The following is a 26,337-nucleotide window of genomic DNA, read 5'->3' on the forward strand; positions in this document are numbered from 1 at the left end:
AGAAGTATCAATAAGCTGTGTTTAAATATAATTTACAGGATAAATGAAAATGTAACAACTGTAACTAACATTTACAGAATAATTACAACTTCTTATTTGCTCTAGAGAAACTGTGAAGCATTACATGGAGCAGATCTACAATAGGCCTATGATCACTGATAAAACTCAGTTACAATGACAATTTCAATGACAGTTTTTCTTCTTCAGAAAGCTACCTATTAATTGGTAGTTATTGATATTTTGACAGTGCTGGGAATTGTAACTAAGTACATCTAGATTTCATAATCAGATTCCGAAAATTAACTTTATTCCAAAAACTATGGATTATATTACTTTTTAAAATGCTCGTAATCAGAGTTACTTTTTATGGATTACATTATTACATATTGACACAACAGCAGAAATAATTTATTTGTGACTTTTTGATTCTCCATATTTGATATCTTTTGAAAAGATAAAAAAATATCCTATTGTGTGTCTTGTTTAGCTTTGGCTATATTCAAAAAATACAATGGCCATGCAATTGCCATGTAAATATATTAGTGATCCATGTTTAATTTAGGAACAAAAGCAACCATATATGAGATTATTAATTGTGCATGATAATAAGAACACTGCTGATGTAATCATACTTAATCATACCCAGTGACCTTCACTAATTATTAACTCTGGTCGAAAATATGTAAAATCTGGAAAACTTTGGGCATGTAATATCACTGCTGTTCCCCTTCAGGAACTCAAGAAACTGTGGGGTCCAGTGTGATACCTTTTGTATATGAGACCCTGCAGAGGTGGCATATGACCAAGGGGTTTCCCTGAGGGGCAACCCACTTCTGATCAAGGTCATGCAGTGCTGATTTCAGGCCTTATACATGTGGAGGAAGTCCTGGTTCCCATCTCAGGTCCCGGTACTGGGGACTCTTTGTCGTCGTGTAATGCTAACAAGGGATGCCTCCCTCACCGGTCGGGGAGCAGTCATGAGTGGTCTGCGTTCGTGCCCCCTATACAGGTTAGCGCACTAAATTCTCCTGTTGGCCCAAGAGAAACTTCTCTCCTTGAGAGCAATTCATATCCCAGGGCAGCTCAACCATGGAGCAGACATCTTGTAGAGGCAGGGGCTGAGACCCGGGAAATGGAGACTCCACCTCCAGGTGGTGGAGCAGGTCTGGAGGATGTTTGGCCAGGCTCAGGTGGACCTGTTTGTGACTCAAGAAACCTTGCACTGTCCCCTCTGGTTTTTCCTCACTTACCCAGCTCCTCTCAGACTGGACACTATGGTTCAGACTTTGCTGAGGCTTCGTCTATATGCCTTTCCCCTGTTCGCTCTGCTCCTGGGAGTTTTGGGGAGAGGGTGCCAGGACAGGGGCCATCTTCTGTTAGTAGACCCGTTCTGGCCGGACCGAGTATGGTTCTCGGACCTGATGACTCTTCCCCACGTCTCTCCATGGAAAATTCCTGTCAGGATGAATCTCCTCTCTCAGGTGGGGCCATCACCTCCGCCCAGAGTTTTGGAACTGTGGGTGTGGCCCCTGACGGAGCACAGCTCATAGGTTCCAGTCACTCAACTGAGGTTGTTACTACTCCTACAGTACTAGGAAACTCTACTCCTTGAAGGGGAACCTGTTCAGTGCTGGAGTTCTTGCATGTACGGTTCTCCACAGGGTTTTCCTACTCCACTTTAGAGGTTTTCTTGGTGGCCGTAGCTGCTTATGACACACCTCTTGGTGGCCAGTTTTTGGGGAGAGATCCACTAGTTACATGTTTCCTCTGTGGTGTGCTGAGGCTGAGTCCTCCGGCCAGGTAAAGCTTATGCTAAGTGGTGGATCGGAGTGCTATCCTGTAGCCTTGAGTCCTCTGATCTCCTCTCTCCCTTGGTGATCAAGGCTCACTTCTCTAGAAGTTGGCCTTCAGGACGCTGCGGGATGGTCCACTCTGTTTACTTTGTCAGATTCTATACCTGTATATTGCGCCATCCTTAGCTCCTCTTTTCTTCCGCCTTAGTTGTGCTCTTCCACATTAGGCAGGGATTTGTAGTCTGGCAGCGTGGGCATACTTGTTTCCAAAGCGTTCTGATGCAGTGTGAGTTCCCGAAAGGGGAATGTCTCTAGTTTACATATGTAACCATGGCTCCCAGAGGCTTGAAAGGCTTGAAATATTTCACTTTGTGTGTAGTGAACTAATATAACATACAAGTTTCACTTTTTGAAACAAATTATTGAAATAAATGGACTTTTCCTCAATATTCAAATTTTTTTGGCACGTACCTGTAAATATATAAGTGATCTAAAAGCAACTCTCAATTAGACCATATTTGACATTATTAATTGTTCATGATAATAAGAACACGGCTGATGTAATTATACTCCTTAATCATAGTCTGGCGGCATGAGCATACTTTTTCCCAAAGCGTTCTGAGGCAGTGTGAGTTCCCGAAGGGTAATGTCTCTAGATTACATATGTAACCGTGGTTCCCAGAGAGAACCAGACGCTTGGTCTCGTTGCCATACTTACTGCATCCCTGCAAGTGCTTCCTTCTTTAGTCAGAAGCTGCCAGCTGTCTCCACAGCACGTGTTTTAAGCTTCCCGGTCGCCCCGCCTGTGATGTCTCACCATTCCACTGGACTGATTTCAGAGTCTGGTTATGCTGGATGTGTTCCCAAAGCGTTCATACGCAGTGTCTCGTTCCCTCAGGAAACCATGGTTACATACATAAGCATTTTCTGAGTGCCACAACCAGTGATGAAAATTTTTACGATTTAATAATTATAAAATTTGTTGTCCAACAATGGTGTTGTTGTACATTTGGCTGTCTTATATAGTTCACAGCTACTCCTAATAAGGCATTAAAGAATGAGATGTATTAAATGTCCATAATGACAATGGTCTTTAACATCTCTCCACAGAATGAACATTAAAATTAACATTTGAAAAGCCATGGCATTCCAGATACAAGTAACAGTTCCTGTTCAAGTTCCAATTCCAGCAGTACCTAGAAAAACAGATCCTTTAATAAAATGCATCATTGAAAACAAGGCAGAGAGACTTCGCAAATTAATAAGAGGCAGAGATGGACTGCGAGGCAGAGATATAAATGGACTGTACCCTTCTGAAGACTGGAAGGATGATGTTACTCCATTATGTTCAGCAGTTTTGTGCAGAAATGAAGAAATCTGCTCTTATCTACTTGGAGAGTCAGCTGATCCAAACAAACCCTCAACAAATGGACAAACTCCTTTACATTGTACTGCTTTAACAACTGGAGTTCCACTAAGTATTGTGAAAAGATTACTTGCAGCAAAAGCTAACCCAGATGGACATGGATTACAACTGTTCACTCCACTGCAATGTGCTGTTGATCATGACCGTGAAGACATTGTGAAAGCACTTATAGAGGCTGGAGCTTCACCTGAAAGAAACTATGGGATGAATCCAGAGCTTGATAAAAAAAGTGGAGAGAATGATTTGTCGATTATCTTCACAGAGTCAAGTGTTTCAGAAAGTACATCAGTTTTTCTGCCTTTCTTGTGCTGTACAAACTAAAAGGGAGATGGAAGTTTTCAAAATCTTTAGAGAAAATTTCTTTCAAGAGCATCCTTTCATTCATACAGTTTTGTTTGAGGTGTATTTTGGCGTCATTGGTACAAATGCTGAGCAGTATCGTCAGAGTGCCATCAAGTGGTTAAAAGATACAAAGAGTGCAGACAAATACATTGAGGGAGTCATCAAGCGCTTCCCAAGAATCCCTCAGGATCATTGGCCACTTGCACTAAACTGCTTATTTGCTGCTTTGTGTGTCAGTGAAAGTGTTTCTCCTCAGGTATTCAGTGAGCTTGTGCCAATTCTAACAAACAGTGTTCAGCACTCTGGAAATGCACAAGAAATAATCAATCATCTGATTCTAACAATACTCAATGTCATAATGCAGAAGATGTCTGAGCAGAAACTGAGACTCAATCATTCTGTCTATGAGAAGTTGTACAAAAGTCTGTTGCCTCTCACACATTCTGATTATTCAAGTCTGATTAGAGTTTGGACCTATGGACTGTTTGCCTATATATATGATATTGCTCCTGAACTTGTTGCATTGCCTTCTGTCCCAGAAATAATACTTAACACTGCAATGATAAAGATGGATGAAGTTATGAAAAAAAAGCTGCAAAGGTTGGATGAATCACTGAGACATCCAGCAGGTTCAAGTGCAGTGGATAATTTATGTAAGGAGACTGCAGCTCTATCAACTAGCCAGAAAAAGAAGAAAAAGAAGAAAAAGAAGAAAAAAATCCAGCAAGAGGTTGGATCACAAGAAGGTGAAGGCAAAGGAGAACTACAAACTACAGACACTGTAGTGACATCCATTGAGGAATCAAATTCCAGTGTGCAGCCATTCACACAGCCAACTGAGAACTCAAGAAGGTGGCATCAAACCAGTCTACGTTGGAGGTCCAAGCTTGAGAAGCTAGCTAACATTGATGCTTGCAAAACATACAGACTTGGAAACCTTACTATTGTTCGTGACCCTGAATTTCTCATCGCCAGGGGAAGTGATGGAACTCAGGTTTTCCTTGGTTTGAGGGATGACGGCACTGAGGTGGCTGTGAAACGAATGGATAGGTTTAATTACCAAGACCTCAAAAACGAGGAGCAATTTCTACGACTCCCAGAACTTGACAGTCCCTCCATTGTGCGATATGTGGACTTTGCTGAAGATGAAAATTTTGGATATCTTGTTCTTCAGCTTTGTGAGTACACACTGGAGGAATATATTCAAGATCATTTACCAGATGACAGCGCTGAGAGATATTTGGTTCTGAAAAAGCTGGTGAAGGAAGTTCTCTGCAGTTTACAGATTTTACACGACCAGCGAACTAAAGTGCTCCATCGCGACATCAAACCCCAGAACGTCCTGATTGGTACGAGCTAAACGTGTGTAATTAAATTAATTTGAACTTTTTTTTTCTTTAAATCATTTTCATTTTCTGTTTGTTATAGATATAAAAGGAAAAGCCAGATTGGCTGATTTTGGCATAAGTCGCCGACTAAAACAGGGTGAAACCACTGTACGAACAAAAATTGCTGGAACTAGATGCTGGAAGGCAAAAGAGACCATAAATGAGAAGATCAACACTGGGTACAAGAGGAGCTCCATAATAACCCATCAATTCAAAGTTTACTCTGTGAAGATTCTAAAGTCCTGGTAACATTGTAACGTGTTTGAAGGTCGCTGGGATGTTAGTCTACTACATTCTCTCTGGAGGACACCATCCATTTGGTGAAGATGTGGATTGTGAGTACAACATTTCACAAGGAAGATACTCATTGGAGCATCTGGATGATGATGTAGTAGCCAAGGATCTCGTCGAGTGGATGATCAATGAAAATCCAAATGAGAGACCAACTGTGGAGCAAACCCTCACACACCCCTTCTTCTGGACTGATGAAAGGTATATAATCTTGATGACAGATGGCTGAAGAAATACAGTACAAAACCTTAATCAATGCATCCAATGGGCCATGAGTTATTGTTTCTTTGTTACTTTTATGCCTAATCAATCTATGATTTAAATCACAATTTATTTGTATTCAGTTTTTTTAGACACTATAGAATAGATAATATAGCTCATTGTATTATATTTCTGAAATTGTCTCAGGAGAGTGCGGTATCTAAAAATTTTGGGTAATGAGGAAGAGGCTGAAAACTGTCGTAACGCAGATGAAGAGCTCCTTAATGCCATTGCAAAACATGCAGAGAGAAAAAGCTTTTATGAATGGAAATCTAAAGTAAGTCTCTTGTATTCTTTAATTCTTTAATTAGTAATGCAGAAAATGATTGTTTGGTGTCAAAATATTTTTTTTTTCTCAGTTGCCTGCTGAGCTTGTCCAGAAACTGGATGGTAAGAAGAAACCCTATCCTGAGAACACACTGGGCCTGCTGCGATTTATACGCAACCTACACGAGCATTAGTGAGTTACATGCATGTAACATGTAGTAATGACATGTAGTATTGCGTGTCAAACCATATTTTTTCCGGTTTTGTTTTTTCTCTACATATAGTCCAGAGGACGCAGAGAACATCAACCTGATGGCTTCATTTCCTGATCTGTTTGGGAGTGTGTTCAGGTTTGCCAAGGAGAGAGAATGGAACTCCAGACCGAGCTTGAAAAAGTTCTTCAGCTCAGCTCCACAGATCTGATTGTTGTATTTTTTTAGTTACAGTGTATACATAATTCTGCTTCATGAATGTGTCTCATGGTGATTGAGTTTAAATGTAGATTTTAGATCTTCACACTCTTTGTATTTGACGAGGAAAGATTCATCCTTCTCTACAAACGAGGATCTGACAATTAAAAAACATTGATAATGATTATATATATACAAAAAAATGGTTATGTAAAATTTAAACAGGGTAATTTGTTTAATTTGAGTTATTGCTTGAGTTTTTAATGGAACTTGTGGAACTTATGGTCTTATGGAAAATATCTAATACAAAGCTTTCTTGTGGCACTTCTCAAAAACAAACAAACAAAAAATGATGTTTTCTATAAAAAAATTTGAACGATTTTATATTCTGCATGTATGTGTAAATAATGAACTGTCATTATATTATTATAATAGGAAAACTATATAATAGAAATAGAAATGTAATGTTTATGTGAATACGGATAACATAGAAATAAAATAATATAAACGGGATTTTTTATTATTATCAACAATACAGTAACTGTTCTTGTTTCTTCTTCACATGGATGCCTGTTTCAATCATACCCTTCCTTTGGCAAATGTGCATTTTGTTTAAAAACACAAAGAAAGTTATTGTTCATAGCCAAGCAAAACTGACGTAAATGAAATATGTTGACCTTTGTATTACATTATAAAACCTCTGTAATTCTGCCAACAGGCAGACCATTCATACAGCAATATAACAGTCTCTGTATTCATTCCAGTGTGGGCAGAACCAGAAAAAAAGTTTGTTCCACAATGATTTTTAAAGAAAATTATTATATTCATTAAGGCTACATTAACTGAACAAAATCTTTTCTAAGGGCTATGAAACGATAAAAGATGTTATTAGTTTTATGCATCGAATTGACTACTATATGAGGATATATTTAATACATTAAGTTCTTCGGATGAACTGAGGAGGGCAGCAATACGCATTTGATGAGCCTTTGCCTGCAGAAATGCCTGCAAGAAGAAATGGTTTCATTTTCACCCACATCTGAAGAACTGCGAAGTCATTGCCCGCAAAAGGTAAGAAACAGTTGTGCGTAAGCATTATATTTTTTCTTTGTCGTTGTTATAGACTACTTGTTTTTTTTAAATAATGCTTGATTATTTTTTCCCGTTTGTTTAGCTCTGCGGAATAGATGCGTGTTAATTCATAGGACACGAGTTAACGTGACATTCACATAACGCAGATCTGATCCCTTTATCTCTTGAAAATTTGACAGTGATTACCTGAATAATATGTTAGGGGGTTGTTGATAACATTTGACAAATAATATCTGATATGGCAAGCTGTTTTAGCCTAAAACATACTATGCGTTACTCGTTGTAATTGCATTTTTACTAGTAACAATTCAGTTACAGAGTTCTATAATTAATTTCCTACTTGTAACAATGGCAATTACAGAGCTCTCTAATTCAATCCTTTCTAGGAACAATTCCAATTACAGAGCTCTTCAAATTAATTTTTACTAGTAGCCATGTCTCCATTGACTTCCACTCATTTTTATTTACAGAGCTCTACAACAGAATTTTTACTAGAGCTCTCTAATTCAGTTCTTACTAGTAACAATTGAATTAGAGAACTCTCTAATTGGAATTATTACTAGTAAGAACTGAATTAGAGAGCTCTTTAATTCAGTTATGGAGCACTGCAGTTAAACATATCTTTAATGTGTTTTTTTACTAGTCAAAATTAAATTATAGAGCTCTGTAATTGCATTTTAATAGTAATAATTAAATTAGAGATCTAATTTATTTGGAATAGTTAAGTATTCAGTTGTAGAGCTCTCTAATTGAAATTATTACTGGTAAAAATTATGTTGTAGAGTTCTGTAATTAAAAATGAATGGAAGTCAATGGAGACATATGAATAGTAAAAATTAATCTGTAGAGCTCTGTAATTGGAATTGTTACTAGTAAGAATTTAATTAGAAAGCTCTCTTATTGGCATTGTTACGAGTAGAAATTAAATTATAGAGCTCTCTAATTCAATTCTTACTTGTAAAAATGCAATTACTACGAGTAACACTTAGTATATTTTAGACTAAAATGGCTTGCCATAATCTGATGAAATGAGAAGGTCAGATGCAGGCCCGGTTCCAGAATAACTGAGGTTGCTTCCTAAATTAGAGAGGGTGCTCGAAAGGAGTGAAGGGGTAATGTGAAAGCAATGATTCAAGAGCACCACCATAAAAGGAATAGCACAGAGACGTAAAATAGTACACTGAGAGTTTTACATTTACAATTTGTTACTTTTAAAAATAATAATTACTTACAAATTTGAACAAATAAATGAACAAAAAAACAACAGCTTCAAAATATTCAAATGTCTATTAATCTGTTTAGTATGAGGCGCCACGTAGGATTTAAATCAGTTACATATATAAAACACGTGCATATACATCATATATACACATGTATACTATTGGATGTTTAAAATATATATATGAAATACACATGCACACTAATATGAAATCCATGCCAATGCATCTTATGTTACTAATAAATCCATATACACTTGTAAATAACTTGTGCCGCTACTTCCTTTTACACTGAAATGCCTTCCGTTTGTACTGAAAAGTTCACGCACATCCACATATGAAATTACTTGCATATACAGTGGGTACGGAAAGTATTCAGACCCCCTTAAATGTTTTACTCTTTGTTATATTGCAGCCATTTGCTGAAATCATTTAAGTTCATTTGTTCCTCACTAATGTACACACAGCACCCCATATTGACAGAAAAACACAGAATTGTTGACATTTTTGCAGATTTATTAAAAAAGAAAAACTGAAATATCACATGGTCTTAAGTATTCAGACCCTTTGCTCAGTATTTAGTAGAAGCACCCTTTGATCTAAAGGTGCGTTCACACCAGACGCAAATGAAGCGGCAAGCGCGAGTGATTTACATGTTAAGTCAATGCAAAGACGCGAATAGCCATCCTGCGGAGCGAATGAAGCGGCGCGCATTGAGCGTTTCAAGCGATTGCCGCGCGAAACGCGCGAGTTCAAAAATCTGAACTTTGGTGAAAATCCGCGCCGCGTTAACCAATCAGGAGCTTGCTCTAGTAGTGACAGAGGCAGAAATCCGAAACAACAATGGAGGACAAAATCACCGTTGCTGTCTGTGGTTACTCGGAGCTGTACGATACATCTTTGGACTTTTGTAGAAACAGGTATAAAAAGGATCTTGCTTGGAAGAAAGTGAGTGAAGAAGTCGGAAAATCTAGTTTTAAAAAACGCTCTTTACTCAATTTGACCTACATATACACACATATTGAGACTACAAGCAAGCTAAAGCTGGCAAATTGAGCTCATTCACCTATTTTACAACTACTTTCCCGCTGACGAGTGGCAGAAGCCCCTCACATGACGCGAAAATTCGCGTCTGTTATGAAGAAAATGTCACGCGCGAATGACGCGAATTTTTCCGAATGGCGAATGGCGCGAGTAAACTCAATTGTTCAAGCGTTCAACTACGCGCGAATAACACGTTTTTTCTGCGCAGGTCGAGTCCGGTGTGAACGCACCATAATACAGCCATGAGTCTTTTTGGGAAAGATGCAACAAGTTTTTCACACCTGGACATGGGGATCGTCTGCCATTCCTCCTTGCAGATCCTCTCCAGTTCTGTCATGTTGGATGGTAAACGTTGGTGGACAGCCATTTTTAGGTCTCTCCAGAGATGCTCAATTGGGTTTAAGTCAGGGCTCTGACTGGGCCATTCAAGAACAGTCACAGAGTTGTTGTGAAGCCACTCCTTCATTCTTTTAGCGGTGTGCTTAGGGTCATTGTCTTGTTGGAAGGTAAACCTTCAGCCCAGTCTGAGGTCCTGAGCACTCTGGAGAAGGTTTTCGTCCAGGATATCCCTGTACTTGGCCGCATTCATATTTCCCTCGATTGCAACCAGTCGTCCTGTCCCTGCTGCTGAAAAACACCCCCACAGCATGAGGCTGCCACCACCATGCTTCACTGTTGGGACTGTTTTGTACAGGTGATGAGCAGTGCCTGGTTTTCTCCACACATACCGATTAGAATTAAGGCCAAAAAGTTATATCTTGGTCTCATCAGACCAGAGAATCTTATTTCTCACCATCTTGGAGTTTTTTTTTAGCAAACTCCATGCAGGCTTTCGTCTTGCACTGAGGAGAGGCTTAAGTCGGGCCACTCTGCCATAAAGCCCCAACTGGTGGAGGGCTGCAGTGATGGTTGACTTTCTACAACTTTCTCCCATCTCCCGACTGCATCTCTGGAGCTCAGCCACAGTGATCTTTGGGTTCTTCTTTACTTCTCTCACCAAGGCTCTTCTCCCCCGATAGATCAGTTTGGCCATAAGGCCAGCTCTAGGAAGGGTTCTGGTCATCCCAAACATCTTTCATTTAAGGGTTATGGAGGCCACTGTGCTGTTAGGAACCTTAAGTGCAGTAGAATTTTTTTGTAACCTTGGCCAGATCTGTGCCTTGCCACAATTCTGTCTCTGAGCTCTTCAGGCAGTTCCTTTGACCTCATGATTCTTATTTGGTCTGACATGCACTGTGAGCTGTAAGGTCTTATATAGGCAGGTGTGTGGCTTTCCTAATCAAGTCCAATCAGTATAATCAAACACAGCTGGACTCAAATGAAGGTGTAGAACCATCTCAAGGATGATCAGAAGAAATGGACAGCACCTGAGTTAAATATATGAGTGTCACAGCAAAGGGTCTGACCATGTGATATTTCAGTTTTTCTTTTTTAATAAATCTGCAAAAATGTCAACAATTATGTGTTTTTCTGTCAATATGGGGTGCTGTGTGTACATTAATGAGGGAAAAAATGAACTTAAATGATTTCAGCAAATGGCTGCAAAGAGTGAAACATTTAAGGGAGTCTGAATACTTTCCGTAGCCACTGTATGTATATACAGTTTATATGTATGTGCAAGTGTTTATAGGTGTATATGCATGGATAAAGGTTTTATGTATACAGTTGCAATCGAAATTATACAACCCCCTTGACCTGCAAGACATTTTGCTGCAAAGAACACAATTCTGTAAAAACAACTCAACAAAGGCATCAGTACACTATTACAGAAATGTATTAACACACATTTGAGTCATTCTAAAAAAACGGAAGCTGATGAATAATGAAAAAAAAAAATCTAATTGGCTCTAAACGTTCATGTTCAAAATTATTCAACCCCTAAAAGTCAAATTTGGTGCAGAATCTTTTTTTCTTTAAAACCGCCAATTAACCCTGTAAGTGCTTTGAAGCTTCTGTCACCTCTCTACTCTATCTTGGCCTATTCCTCGCATGAAAAAAGCTTTGAGATCACTGATAATCTTTGGTTTTCACTTTGCCACTGCTTTCTTCAAATTCAACCAAATGTTTTCAACGAAAATTAAACCTGGAGATTGAACAGGCCACTCAAGTACATTCCATAACTGATCGCTGAACCAAGCACAAGTAAATTTTGGATGTAGCCTATGCTTTGGGATGACTGTCCTGCAGAAAAGTCCATTGATCAACAGCTTTAGTCTTTGCACCAAAGGCATCACAATTCTTGCCAAAATGGCCTGATACTACAAAGACTCCATGATGTCAGAACTCCACATGTCTATCTAAATAAATTTTAACTTGTTCACGTCAGCCTTTTTGTTCTTCTTGGTCAAGAGTGGTATTTGGCAAGATGTCTCAACATGAAGGCCATAATTGTCAAGTGTTTCATTTATACACTGCATTGAAATGTTTTTCCTCCTTTCGTTGGGTCATCTTACAAGTCTTTGGTTGTACATTGCAGGTTCTTCCTCAGTTGTTATTAGGGCTGCAACTAACGATTATTTCAATAATCGATTAATCTGTCGATTATTTTTTCGATTAATCGATGAATCGGATAAAAATAAAAACCAAGAAAGGCATTCATTTCCAACCCTTTATTCAAAAACCTAAAATCTTTAGAAAGTGCACAAACATGTTGCTCCTTGAGTTGTTATAATAATAATAAAATAAAATAAAAATGGACTAACACAAACATACACATGTATGCTTTACATCTGCCACATGAGCTGCCAGAACAATAAATAATTTATAAAAAAATTAAAGAACAATACAAATCTGAAAATTTATTTTAGTGAAGCCATCATCTTCAACTATCGACAGAGCATGTGACGAGCATGTTGAGGATACTTGCTGTAGTGTACATGATGCATTTCCCATCAAGAAGCCTCTCATGTTTTGCTGTTTTTTTCTGGAATCAAAAAGATAGTATGAGTATGTGTAATAGCACAATTTTTACATCAACTAAATACATTCATACTGTACATACTTGTTTTAGTTGTTTAGTAAGTGTAGTAAGTGCAAGTTTAATTTATACACCACATTTAAACACAGCTTAAAATGACCAAGTGCTATAAAAGAACTTCTAAAATTAAATTAAAAAGTACACCACACACAAATATATGTCAATATAATAACCTATATGGAACAAATCACAGAATATACACTGCAAAAAAATGCTTTTCTAACTTAGTAGTTTTGTCCTGTTTTCAGTCCAAATATCTAAAAAATATTAAATCAAGACACATGAAATAGCATAAGAAATTGTCTTGTTTTCTTTAAAAAAACCACCTCAAAATTAAATGATTGTTCGCTTAAAACAAGCAAAATTATCTGCCAATGGGGTAAGAAAAATAATCTTAATGAGATATAATCTTAAACAGAAGTTTTAAGCATCACTAAATTTTCTCATGCCATATTTTTCTTGTCTAGTAATATTGATTTAAGAGTTTTTTAGATGTTTGGACTGGAAACGGGACAAAATTACTAAGTAAGTAAACTTTTTTTTTTTTTTTTTTTTTGCTTGCAGTGTAGCTATACATGACAACCTATTTTTTACAGTCTATGATGAAAACACATTGAAAAATGAATGGTCCAAAAAAGGCGATTGAATAAAAACGTGTCTTAAGTCTTGCAAAGCAAAGTAACTAAACCACCCCTGCTTTACTACTGTTATTAACGAGCTAACGCTAACTTGTCAAGCTTGTGAAGCTGGATAACGAGTAAACACCAGCACCAGGGACATTACATGTTCGTCACTTCAAAACGGAACAAAAGTAGGATTCTGTAGTGACTTACCCTGCTGTTGAACTCCTTTCCTCCTCATCAAACACTCCAACATGTTTGCGTTTTAGGTGCTGGATCATTGCCGTGCTGCTGCCGTGTCATGCCATATCGCTTTTGCATATTTTGCAGTTAACAGTTTTATTTTGCAGTTTGCAGTTTTTTTGTTTATTTACTGTGAAATGCTCCCACACCTTGGATGTCTTGGGTCGCACGGATTTCTCTGCCTTCGCCATGTACTGTATCTTACGGAGCCCCTTACGTCACCTGTAGAAGAAAAATAATTAATCCGTGGGGACGGTTTTGCAATTCGTTCCCTCAGTTTATAAACCGTACTCACGAATTCTTAAACTGTTCCCTCGGTTTAACAATTTGTGCCCACGGATTAACAAACCGTACCCACGAATTTCCAATCCGTGCGCTCAGATTTTGTAAACCGTACCCTCGGATTTTGAATCCGTACCCACAAAATCATAATCCGTGCGCACGCTTTCGCAATCCGTTCCCACAGTTTGTAAACTGCTCTCACGGATTTGTGATTATGATAAGCTTTTCGCCCAGAGTTAGATGCATGCTGCACTATTAATGTTATTATTAAATAAGGCCTATTATTACATTGCATTTAGTTTGAGAGCAAAGGAATGGCAACATAACCTGTACATTATTTGTTTTGTATTGCTTTTTACCTTCTCCTCTCCAAAACTCGTTTTTTTTTTAATTCAGGTAATTTTATATTTTGAAAAATATTATATAAAACAAAGCCGTTTGAACAGCGCTCTTCACTTATTATTTTATTTTGGTACCATGACCGCACTTACAAAACAGGCTTCTTTTTATCGTTTATTTTACATTAATAACCAATAGGTTAAAACACATGGGCCCGGTTTCACAGACAGGGCTTAGACTAAACCAGGATTAGCAGATAGTTCAATTAGGATATTTAAGTAATTTTTATAAACATGCTTAGAAAAAAACATTACTGGTGTGCATCTTGAGACAAAACAAAGACACCGATATATTTTAAGATCAGTAAGTGCAAGTTTCTTTCAGTTCAAACAGCTCAGACTTACATTTTAGTCTAGGACTAGGCTTAAGCCTTGTCTGTGAAACCGGGCCATGATGTTTTGGCAGCTAATCTATTGGTGATTAATATAAAATAAAGCTAAAAACTCTGTTTTGTCAGTGTTGCATAGTCTCATATAGCCTACTGAGAAATAAAGTTTAATAAATGCAAAACAATGCATACAGCATATAAACAGGTGTCCTGGTTGAATTTGGGGGCGGGGCCACAAATCCGTGAGAGCAGTTTACAAACTGTGGGAACGGATTGCGAAAGCGTGCGCACGGATTATGAATTTGTGGGTACGGATTCAAAATCCGAGGGTACGGTTTACAAAATCTGAGCGCACGGATTGGAAATTCGTGGGCACGGTTTGTTAATCCGTGGGCACGAATTGTTAAACTGAGGGAACAGTTTAAGAATTCGTGAGAACGGTTTATAAACTGAGGGAACGAATTGCAAAACCGTCCCCACGGATTAATTATTTTTCTTCTACAGGTGACGTAAGGGGCTCCGTAGTATCTTTCCTCTACCTCCGCTCATTTTTTTTTTTTTTGCTCCGCCCTGTCTATGAGGCGCCGAACTCTGCTAGCAACCGGGGCGCGAGAAAGAGTGTTCACTCCGCGCTCAAATAAAGTTTTTTAATAATCAAATTTCGGTAACACTTTCTATGAAGCCTGTATTTATAATGCATTATAAGGACATTCTTAATGCATTATAATGCATGCATAATGCCTTATAAACATCATTATAATATGTTATATATTTTTTATAAATAATCATAACAACAGTTACAATGCACTATAATACTTACCTTTTTGTGCTTATAACTTTGATGAGTACAATGCATTATAACACCAGATAAAGTCTCCATTTATAATCCTTCATACGGGTATTATTAATGTACTATAGTGCACACGTAATGCCTTATAAACACAATTATGATTTGCTGTATCATCTAATTAATAATCATAAAAACAGTTACAACACATTATAATACTTACCATTATAACACCAGATGAAGCCTGCATTTACAATGCATTATAAGGGCATTCTTAATGTATTAAAATGCATAATAAGAACATACATATAAGAACGCCCTTATAATGCATTGTAAATGCATACTTCATCTGGTGATATAATGCATTGTACTCATCAAAGTTATAAGCACACAAGGTAAGTATTATAGTGCATCGTAACTGTTGCTATGATTGTTTATAAAATTATATAACATATTATAATGCTGTTTATAAGGCATTATGCATGCATTATAATGCATTAAGAATGTCCTCGTAATGCATTATAAATACAGGCTTCATAGAAAGTGTTACCCAAATTTCTTTGCGTCGCACGACACAACGAATCGATTATGAAATTCGTTGCCAACGCTTTTAGTAATCGATTTTTATCGATTTAATCGATTCGTTGTTGCAGCCCTAGTTGTTATGGTCAAACATTTTATGATATTGTGCTTTTTTGTTCAGCACCTTCAAACTAAGGGATAAGGCTGCCAGCTGTGTCTCTGGGTAATTGTAATACAATTATTTATTCTCTGTAGCTTCTCCATAGCTTTTGTGAGAGCTGTGTTGATTTTGTCATATTAGCTACTAAAACTTCAGCACATGCATGGGCTAACTGTATGTATGTGTCTAATAGTGTTTCTAAAGGCTTAATTAATTCTAGGCTTGACTGAGACCTGGATTCGTCCAGAAGACTCTGCAACCCCAGCTGCTCTTTCTAATAACTTTTCCTTCTCTCACACCCCTCGTCAGACTGGAAGGGGTGGGGGGACGGGACTTCTTATTTCTAACAACTGGAAATACTCAACCCATTCTCCTCTATGCAATTATAGTTCTTTTGAATCTCATACAATCACTGTAACATCTCCTATCGAACTCCACATTGTGGTAATCTACCGCCCTCCTACTCAACTTGGCATCTTCTTAGAAGAGCTGGATGGGCTGCTGTCCTCGTTTCCAGAGGATGGCAGCCCACTTCTAGTCTTCGGGGACCTCAACATTCACCTTGACAAACCCTATGCTGCTGACTTCAATTCACTTCTAGCTTCATTTGATCTACAACGTGTTATCACTACATGCACTCATAAATCTGGCAACCAACTTGATCTCATTTACATGCGAAATTGTATTTCAGACAACATTGTGGTCAAACCCCTACACATCTCTGACCACTTCTTCATTACATTTGACCTACATCTTGCTACTTGTGCACTCCCAACCCCTCTACCTGTTACTTTTAGAAGAAACCTACGCTCTCTCTCACACTCCCATCTTTCTTCTTTAGTATCCTCCTCCCTTCCCTCTCCTACTCACTTCTCATCCCTGGACACTAATGCAGCAACTGACACCTTATGCTCCACTCTCACCTCCTGTCTAGATGCTATATGCCCTCTCTCCTCCAGGCCAGCACGATCTGCTCCAACAACCCCTTGGTTATCCGATGTTCTTCGTGAGCATCGTTCCAAACTTAGGGCAGCTGAGAGAAAATGGCACAAATCTAAGGATCCATCCGACCTCAGTAAGTATCGGTCTATGCTCTCATCTTTCGCTACCCAAGTACATACAGCCAAATCTTCATACTTCCACAACAGGATCAACAATTCCCCGGACGCACGCAACCTTTTCAAAACATTTAATACACTGCTTTGTCCCCCTCCACCACCTCCCACAACTTCTATAACAGCTGATGATTTCGCCACATTTTTTACAGACAAAACTACATCGATCAATAATAAGTTCTCAGCTCCACACATACAGGAACTAAAGTTGACCACAATCACGGCTGGAACACCCCACTTCTCCTTCTGTCCTTGCTCGGAGGCAGAAGTAACCAAACTTTTCCTCTCCAGCCATCCGACGACATGTCCTCTAGATCCTGTCCCCTCACACCTTCTCCAAGCAATCTCCCCTACAATCCTACCGGCGCTCACACACATCATCAACACATCTCTTCTCACAGGCACTTTTCCTACTTCATTTAAGCAGGCCCGGGTAACCCCACTGCTCAAAAAACCTACACTTAACTCTTCACTCATAGACAACTACAGACCTGTCTCCCTCCTTCCATTCATAGCAAAAACACTGGAACGGGCTGTTTTCAACCAGCTATCCTTATTCCTCTCACAGAACAATCTACTGGACTCTAACCAATCAGGGTTCAGAAGCGGCCATTCAACTGAGACTGCGCTACTGTCTGTCACTGAAGCCTTGCGGACGGCAAAAGCTGAGTCCAAATCATCGGTACTCATCTTGCTGGACCTATCTGCAGCTTTTGACACTGTGAATCACCAGATCCTCCTGTCCATCCTCTCAATGCTGGGTATTACAGGGACTTCACTTCGCTGGTTCAAATCCTACCTCTCTGGTAGGTCTTTCAGAGTGGCCTGGGGAGGCGAGGTATCCAAAACTCATCAACTGGTCACTGGGGTTCCTCAGGGTTCAGTTCTTGGACCTCTCCTCTTCTCCATATACACTACATCTCTGGGCCCCATCATACAGGCACATGGCTTCTCCTACCATTGCTATGCTGATGACACACAGCTCTATCTTTCTTTCAAACCAGACGATCCATCGGTAGCTGCACGGATCTCAGGTTGCCTGGCGGATATCTCTGCATGGATGAAGGAACACCATCTACAGCTCAACCTAGCAAAGACGGAACTCCTTATCTTTCCTGCCACTCCATCTCTACAGCATGACTTCTCCATCCAGCTAGGTTCATCAACAATTACCCCATCAACTTCAGCCAGAAATCTGGGTGTTATCTTTGACAACCAACTGACTTTCAAAGATCACATTGCTAAGACCGCTCGATCTTGCAGGTTTGCATTGTACAACATCAGAAAGATCAGGCCCTTCCTAACAGAGCATGCTACACAACTCCTCGTCCAGGCCCTGGTCATTTCCAGGCTGGACTACTGCAATGCTCTTTTAGCTGGTCTTCCAGCATGTACAATCAAGCCTCTACAAATGATTCAGAATGCAGCAGCACGACTGGTCTTCAACGAGCCCAAAAAGGCCCATGTCACACCTCTCTTCATATCCCTGCACTGGCTACCGGTTACAGCACGCATCAAATTCAAGACACTGATGCTGGCCTATAGGACAGCCACCGGATCATCACCTGCCTACCTCCATTCACTACTACACATCTACACTCCTTCCAGAAGACTGAGATCCTCTAGTGAAAGACGCCTCATTGTACCACCACAGAGAGGTATTAAATCACTGTCCAGAACATTCTCGTTCAACGTTCCTGCCTGGTGGAATGATCTTCCCACCCCTATCCGGAATGCAGACTCCTTAACAGCTTTCAAACGACTGCTGAAAACCCATCTTTTTCGACACTATCTGACTCAATAAAAAAAAAAAAAAAAAAAAAAAAAATCCTCCCTTCTAGCCTGTTTTTCCTCTCTTTCTTGATCTTCTCCTTCTAGCCTGCACTCTTCTAACAACGCCTGATATATGGTATTTTTGAACACTTCCTATGTTGATCTGCCTCCTTAGGATGAATCACTTGTTGTATTCCCAATTGTAAGTCGCTTTGGATAAAAGCGTCGGCTAAATGAATAAATGTAAATGTAAATGTAAATTATGTTTTAAGACAATTTTGTTCCCCACCATTCAAATAAGTGACAAAAAAAACAGCAATGTTAAACAGGGGTTAAATAATTATGACATAGATGTGTTATTAAAAAAATCCTAGAACTCAAAAATAATACATTATATGTTGACATTATCACTTTTAATATGCCAGTAATTGGTTATAGATGGAATTTTTTTTAAAGTCCTGGATCTTCAGAAAAGCTTGTATTTGTAAACTACTGCAGTCTCTGGAGGGTTGAATAATTTTGATTGCAACTGTATGCAATGAATGTATAGGTGTTTCTAGTGAGTTTATATGTATATGTGCGTGCAGTGTTGGGGAAAGTTACTTTTAAAAGTAATGCATTACAATATTGAGCTGCTCCCTAAAAAAGTAACAAATTATGTTACTTAGTTACTTTTTATGGAAAGTAATGTGTTACATGACTTTTGCGTTACTTTTTAAATCTAGGCAAGGCTTGCTTGTTTGTTTTTAATATAAAGAGTTCTAGTTTTTGCAAAAGCCTCAGGCTTAAAGAAAAGTAAATCCACATCTGTACAGTAGACTGCAGAAGAAAAAATGTGAAGTAAAAAAAGGAAAACAAATGTTAGATTATCTTGAGTCATTTTTGCTTATTAGTATGGATGAATTGGATCATCGAAGGTCGGCAGCAAAGACATTGTTAATAAAATGGGAATAAATACAAAAAGGATATTTGTACTATTTAACATATTTAATTATTGCATGTTTGCATCATATTCTGAGTTGAATTTTACATATATTGACAGATTATTTTTGTCTCATCTATATGAAAGTGAATGCTGTATTTATATGTGGATGTCAATTTAAAAAAAAAAATGCTACGTTTATGTGGCTGTTGGTCTGTTTAGCAGCATGAATTGTTCATCTGAATGAATCATATGTGACCCTGGACCACAAAACCAGTTAAATGTAGCATGGGTATATGTGTAGCAATAGCCAACAATGCATAAAACTGATAAATTTTTCTTTAATGCCATGTTCCATAAAGTTATTTTGTACATTCCTTACTGTAAATATATCAATACTTATATTTTTGCTTAGTAATATGCAATGCTAAGAACTTCATTTGGACAACTTTAATGGTGATTTTCTCAATATTTAGATTTTTTTACCCTTATAACTGGTTTTGTAGATTGTAGTCTGGTTTCTTCCCAAAGTTTTGTTATAATCAACGAAGATCTACACTGTATCGCTTATTTACATTGTATCTACTTAAATGTCATTTTAGACTGCCAAAAGGGGTTGTGCCGACTGTCATTAAGCTCCATTGATGGCATTGCTAAATGGTTTCTACAGCTGGGGTGCAGTCAGTGAGCTCCCCATTGGAAACCTGCCAAAACTTCACAATGAACCTATGAAGGTTGTGGTGTGCCCCCTTTTTGTTCGCACCCAATTTTGACCTTGGCCACCTCTGTTTATGGCACAAAGGCAGAGGGGGTATGAGATATTACCCCCTTCAAAGTGGCAGTTGCCCACAGTCGATACTTCCTTATTCCAAAGAAAGATGATAGGCCCTGGCCCATCCTCAATTTCAGAAACTTGCACTTGCACTGCACCCTCATGAGGAGGAAAGACCCATACCCATACTCGGAATTTGTGCTCTACATTTAACCCATCCAAGTGCACACACACAGTAGTGAACACACATACACCGTGAACACACACCCGGAGCAGTGGGCAGCCATATTGCTATTCAGGGAGCAATCTGGTTCGGTGCCTTGCACAAGGGACTCACCTCAGACATGGTATTGAGAGTATTGAGCACTGTATATTCACTCCCCCAACCTACAATCCCTGCCAGACCTGAGACTCGAACCCCAACCTTTGGGTTACAAGTCTGACTCTCTAACCATTAGGCAATGGCTACCCCCTTAAAAACCTTCCAGAAGGAAGGTTGCCACAACAGATGCCTCCAACTTGGATTGGGGAGCTCTGTGTGAGAGCAGACCTGTGTATGGTGTCTGAACCAGCCGGGAGTAATGCCTGCACACCAACTGCCTGAAAATGCTCATAGTTTTCTAGCCCTAAAAATGTTCCTTCTAGCCCTGAGAGATTATGTTCTAGTTCAGCCAGAGAGTGAGACAATTCTGTATTTTACATATCACCAGGGTGGAGGTTAACCAGTAAAATTCAAAAAGGTTGCCAACCACTGGATCAGATGATTTGGCATGTCTTCAGCAAGGCTTAGGTCAACCTCTTTGCCTCAGAAGACAACACTTACTGCCCAACATATTTCTTGATGCACTGGCCACGTGATGAAGGTGCATCTCTATGCCTTCCTTTTAGTTGCTCTGCTCCCTCAGTTGATCACACGAGTCAGGAAAACAAATTCCTTGTCCTCCATCTAGAGCTCCATCTACGAGATTCCTCTATGCTCATAAATGGATTGTCTTCGCTTATTGGTATGCAGCCCTGTTTTCTTGTGGTGTGTCTTCCATCCTAACCTTTCTGCAAGAGCTGCCAGACAAGGGGTGCACCACTTTTATGCACATTGTGTATATGTGCATTAGCCATTGTGGCTAATCATGGACTGAGGCCAGCATGTCCACTGGCAGAATGGACCTAGTCGTTAAGTTCTTCAGGGGAGCCTGGAGTCTTAAGGCCTTAAACTGTTCCGACCTGGGACTTTTCTACGGTTGTCAGGGCCCTTTGACACACTTCCATGCTATAACAAATCACGTTGAACGTGGCTTCAGTATTTGGAGGAAAAACTGAGTTTTCCCCAATGTGAGATTGTCGCAATGCTCTTTCACGTATCTCAGGGAACCAAGGTTACTTTAATAACCAGAGCGTTTTTAAGATATGTGTATGGAAATTAATTGCTACTTCAGATGTTATCTGCAATGTTTATGGTCTTTTCGGGCAGGATAAGTAAGATGTTGAAATTGTGTAAGGTGGGTGTCAATATTGTTCAACATCTCTCCACAGGTTGTAATGAACATTTGAAGATCCATGGAATTCCCGATCCCAGTGCCATTTTCACACAGTCTTCAAATTCCAATTCCAATTCCAATTCCAACAGTACCAAGAAAAACAGATTCTCTAATACAATGCATCATAGAGAACAAGGAGCAGAGACTTCGGAGATTATTAAATGGAAAAGATATAAATGGACTGTACCCTTCTGAGCTCTGGAATGATGATGTTACACCATTAACTGCCGCAGTTTTATGCTTTAATCAAGAAATTTGCTCTTATCTGCTTGAAGAGTTGGCTGATCCAAACAAACCCTCAACAAATGGACGAACACCTCTACATTATGCTGCATTTACACCTGGAGCTCCACTAACTATTGTGAAAAGATTACTTGCAGCAAAAGCTAACCCAAATGGATTTGAGTTACAAATTTTAAGTCCATTGCAATGTGCGGTTGATCGTGACCGTGAAGACATTGTGAAAGCACTTATAGAGGCTGGAGCTTCACCTTTAAGGAACTATGGGGTGAATCCAGAGCTTGATAAAAAGGTGGAGCGGATGATTCATCAATTGTCTTCACAGGGTGAAGTGTTTGAGAAAGTACATCTATTTTTTTCTCTTTTTTGTGCTGTACAAACAAAAAATTCGATAGAAGTTTACAGAATTTATAACAAACATTTCTTTCAAGAGGATCCATTCAATCATATTGTTTTGTTTGAGGTATATTTTGGTGTCATTGGTCAAGGTGCGGAGCAGTATCGTCAAAGCGCCATCAAGTGGTTAAAAGATACTAAAAACACAGACATATACATTGAAAGAGTCATCAAGCGCTTACCAAAAATTCCTCAGGAATACTGGCTGAATGCACTGAACTGCTTAAATGTTGCTTTATGTATCAGCAAAAGCATCTCTCCTCAGATATTCAGTGATCTTGTGTCTATTCTAACAAACAGCCTTCAACACACTGGAAACGCACATGGAGAACAAATCAATTATCTGATTCTAAAGATACTCAATGTCATGATGCAGAAGACATCTGAGCAGAAACTGGGACACGATCATTCGGTCTATGAGAAATTATGCAAAAGTTTATTGCCTCTCACACATCCTAATTATTCAAGTGTGATTGGAGTTTGGACCTATGGACTGTTTGCCTATATAAATGATATTGCTCCTGAACCTGTAGCATTGTGTGGATTGTCACCCATCTCAGAGACTATACTTAACACTGCAGAGATAGAGATGGATGAAGTCATGAAAAAAAAGCTGCACAAATTGGATGAATTGCTGAGACATCCAGCAGGTTCGAGTGCAGTGGATAGTTTATGTGAGGAGACTGCAGCTCTGTCAACAAGCAGGAAGAAGAAAAAGAAGAAGAAGAAGAAAATCCAACAAGAGGTAGGATCACAAGAAAGTGAGCAGCAAGATAAAAAGGACACTGTAGGGACATCCATTGAGGAGTCAAATTCAAGTGTGCAGCTGCTCACACTTAAGAACCCAAATATCTCAAGAAGGTGGCATCAAACAAGCTGTCGTTGGAGGCCCAAGCTTGAGATGCTGGCTAACATTGATGCTAGCAGGGCACATAGACTGCCAGGTCTTACTCTTGTTATTGATGCTGAATTTCTGATTGCTAACGGAAGTGATGGAACACAAGTTTTCCTTGGTTTGAGGGACGACGGCACTGAGGTGGCTGTGAAACGAATGATTAAGTTTAATTACCAAGTTCTCAAAAATGAGGAGGAATTTCTACGGCTTCCAGAACTCGACAGTCCCTCCATTGTGCGATATGTGGACTTCACTGAAGATGACAATTTTGGATATCTTGTTCTTCAGCTTTGTGAGTACACACTGGAGGAATATATCCAAAAGCATTTACCAGATGACAGCGCTGAGAGAACTTTGGTTCTGAAGAAGCTGGTGAAGGAAGTTCTCTGCAGCTTACAGGTTTTACACGACCAGAAAACAAAAGTGCTCCATCGCGACATCAAACCCCAGAACGTCCTGATTGGTAGGAGATAAACTTAAGTTATTAATACAATTTAAATTTAGTTTTTTTGTCTTTAATTTGAAATTTCTGTTTGTTATAGACATAATAGGAAAAGCCAGATTGGCTGATTTTGGCATAAGTCGCAGATTGAAACAGAGTGAAACTACTTTGCGAACAAGCATTGCTGGAACTAGATGCTGGAAGGCAAAAGAGACCATAAAAGAGAAGGTCAACACTAATTACAAGAGAAGCTCTGACATTCAGGTGGGGTTTTAATATTTGTCAGTTAGATAAAAGTTTCCTCAGTAAATATTTTGAACTCATGGTAACACTGTAACGTGTTTGAAGGTCGCTGGGATGTTAGTCTACTACATTCTCTCTGGAGGACACCATCCATTTGGTGAAGATGTGGATTGTGAGTACAACATTTCACGAGGAAGATACTCACTGGAGCATCTGGATGATGATGTAGCCAAGGATCTCATTGAATGGATGATCAATGAAAATCCAAATGAGAGACCAACTGTGGAGCAAACCCTCGCACACCCCTTCTTCTGGACTGATGAAAGGTAAAATATGATCTTGATGACAGATGGCTGAAGAAATACATTACAAAACCTTAATCAGTGCATCCAATTGGCCATGAGTTATTGTTTCTTTGTTCCTTTTATGCCTAATCAATCTATAATTTAAATTCAGTTTTTAGACACTATAGAATACATAATGTAGCTCATTATGTAATGTTTCTTAAATTGTCTCAGGAGAGTGCGGTATCTGAAAATTTTGGGTAATGAGGAAGAGGCTGAAAACTGTCGTAACGCAGATGAAGAGCTCCTTAATGCCATTTCAAAACACACAGAGGGGAAAAGCTTTTTTGAATGGAAGTCTAAAGTAAGTATCTTGTATTAAAACCTGAAGCCATATAATTGACTTTAATTTTATTGTTAAAGTTTCATTTAATGCATTGCAGCTTGAATCTTTAATTAGTAATTCAGAAAATAATTGTTTGGTGTCAAAATATTTTTTTCTCAGTTTTCTGCTGACCTTGTCCAGACACTGGATGGTAAGAAGAAACCCTATCCTGAGAACACACTGGGCCTGCTGCGATTTATACGCAACCTACACGAGCATTAGTGAGTTACAGAAATAAATGACAATGAATGGTGAAAATGTAGAAAAATAATGCTTTAAACTGGTAATGCTTTTACAATGCAAGGTGGACAATAAATAAAGTAACAATTGATCAATTTTGATCAACAGCCAGAAGGACTTTTAACTAAGACATTCTTGCATAATAATTTTGTTATTATTTGTATGTCGTTCTCTCACAGTAAAGCTGATGCTGTAAAAATCAACCTGATGGCTTTATTCCCTGATCTCTTTGGGAGTGTGTACAAGTTTGCCAAAGAAAGAGGATGGAACTCCAGAGAAAGTGTCATTATGGACATCAACTCAGCATCGTGAATGCAAATCTGAGATTCTGATGAGAAAAATTGTACACGGACACATTTTTTTGTCAGACTTAACCCCGGTTTCACAGACAAGGCTTAGACCTAGTCTTAGACTAAAACGTAAGCCTGAACTGTTTCAACTGAATGAAACTTGCACTAACTGATCTTAAAATATCAGTGCCTTTTTTTGTCTCAAGTTGGACACCAGTAATGTTTTTTTTTCTAATGTATGTTTATAAAAATTACTTAAATGTCCAACCGGTAATAGAACTATGGCTTAATCCTGGCTTAGTCTAAGCCCTGTCTGTGAAACCAGGGGCCGGTTGCATAAACATAGCCACTATGTTAAGACTGTGCCTTAAGAAATAGTTTGACTGAGTCGCAGTTAGCCAAGCGGTAATCAGTCTTACTTTTCTGAATAAAATTGAGCTAATCTATATTTTTGTAACTGACTTTATAAAGTTATTAGCACACTTTAAGAAAACAAATTAGATGACTAACTTTTTAAGACTAGTTTAAGCAGTTTGTGCAACCGGCCACAGGCCTTAATGTTTTAACAAAACAAAAATATACTGATTCAATTAAAAATATTTTGTAATTGCATGCATGCAATTGACCTCATGGATAAAGAAAATCTTTCAGTGCATTGTGGTGGTGTTTGTTGCCATTTAGTGTTTGGGAGAAGAAAATAAATGGTGCCTTAACCTATACCTTTTTTAAACTTGTCACTATAATTAATCATCATCACATCCTTTTCACACCTTCTGGTTAGGTAATGTATTGTAATGTGAAAATCACACATAACAGTACTGTGAAATGTCTTATCACCTCTAGAGGCTGATTGAAAAATGTAATGTAATTAAAATACACATTGAATAATAAGAATTATAATAATATATTCTAAAAAATAATTAATAATCATAAAAATTTTGGAGGAACTATAATGA

General features: G+C 38.7%; 3 protein-coding genes across 3 annotated transcripts; all 3 read left to right on the top strand.

The window, feature by feature from the left end:
* The first annotated feature begins 3,547 nt into the window (after positions 1-3,547).
* LOC141330817 (uncharacterized) lies at positions 3,548-5,435 on the top strand. Its single transcript, XM_073835576.1, has 2 exons — positions 3,548-4,910; positions 4,990-5,435. Exons 1-2 carry the CDS (start codon positions 3,548-3,550, stop codon positions 5,196-5,198), a joined length of 1,572 nt encoding a protein of 523 aa, XP_073691677.1. The 3' UTR covers positions 5,199-5,435.
* LOC141330818 (uncharacterized) lies at positions 5,227-6,681 on the top strand. Its single transcript, XM_073835577.1, has 4 exons — positions 5,227-5,441; positions 5,649-5,778; positions 5,861-5,961; positions 6,053-6,681. Exons 1-4 carry the CDS (start codon positions 5,227-5,229, stop codon positions 6,189-6,191), a joined length of 585 nt encoding a protein of 194 aa, XP_073691678.1. The 3' UTR covers positions 6,192-6,681.
* Positions 6,682-7,127: 446 nt separating this feature from the next.
* On the top strand, positions 7,128-26,090 carry LOC141331851 (uncharacterized). The gene is made up of 7 exons (XM_073836888.1): positions 7,128-7,249; positions 21,962-23,960; positions 24,040-24,203; positions 24,288-24,508; positions 24,701-24,830; positions 24,972-25,072; positions 25,271-26,090. The coding sequence occupies exons 2-7, from the start codon at positions 21,986-21,988 to the stop codon at positions 25,401-25,403; spliced, it is 2,724 nt and encodes a 907-aa protein (XP_073692989.1). The 5' UTR covers positions 7,128-7,249; positions 21,962-21,985; the 3' UTR covers positions 25,404-26,090.
* The last annotated feature ends 247 nt before the right edge of the window (positions 26,091-26,337 follow it).

The sequence above is a fragment of the Garra rufa genome, chromosome 3 (assembly GCF_049309525.1).
Source record: "Garra rufa chromosome 3, GarRuf1.0, whole genome shotgun sequence".
Taxonomy (NCBI): Eukaryota; Metazoa; Chordata; class Actinopteri; order Cypriniformes; family Cyprinidae; genus Garra; species Garra rufa.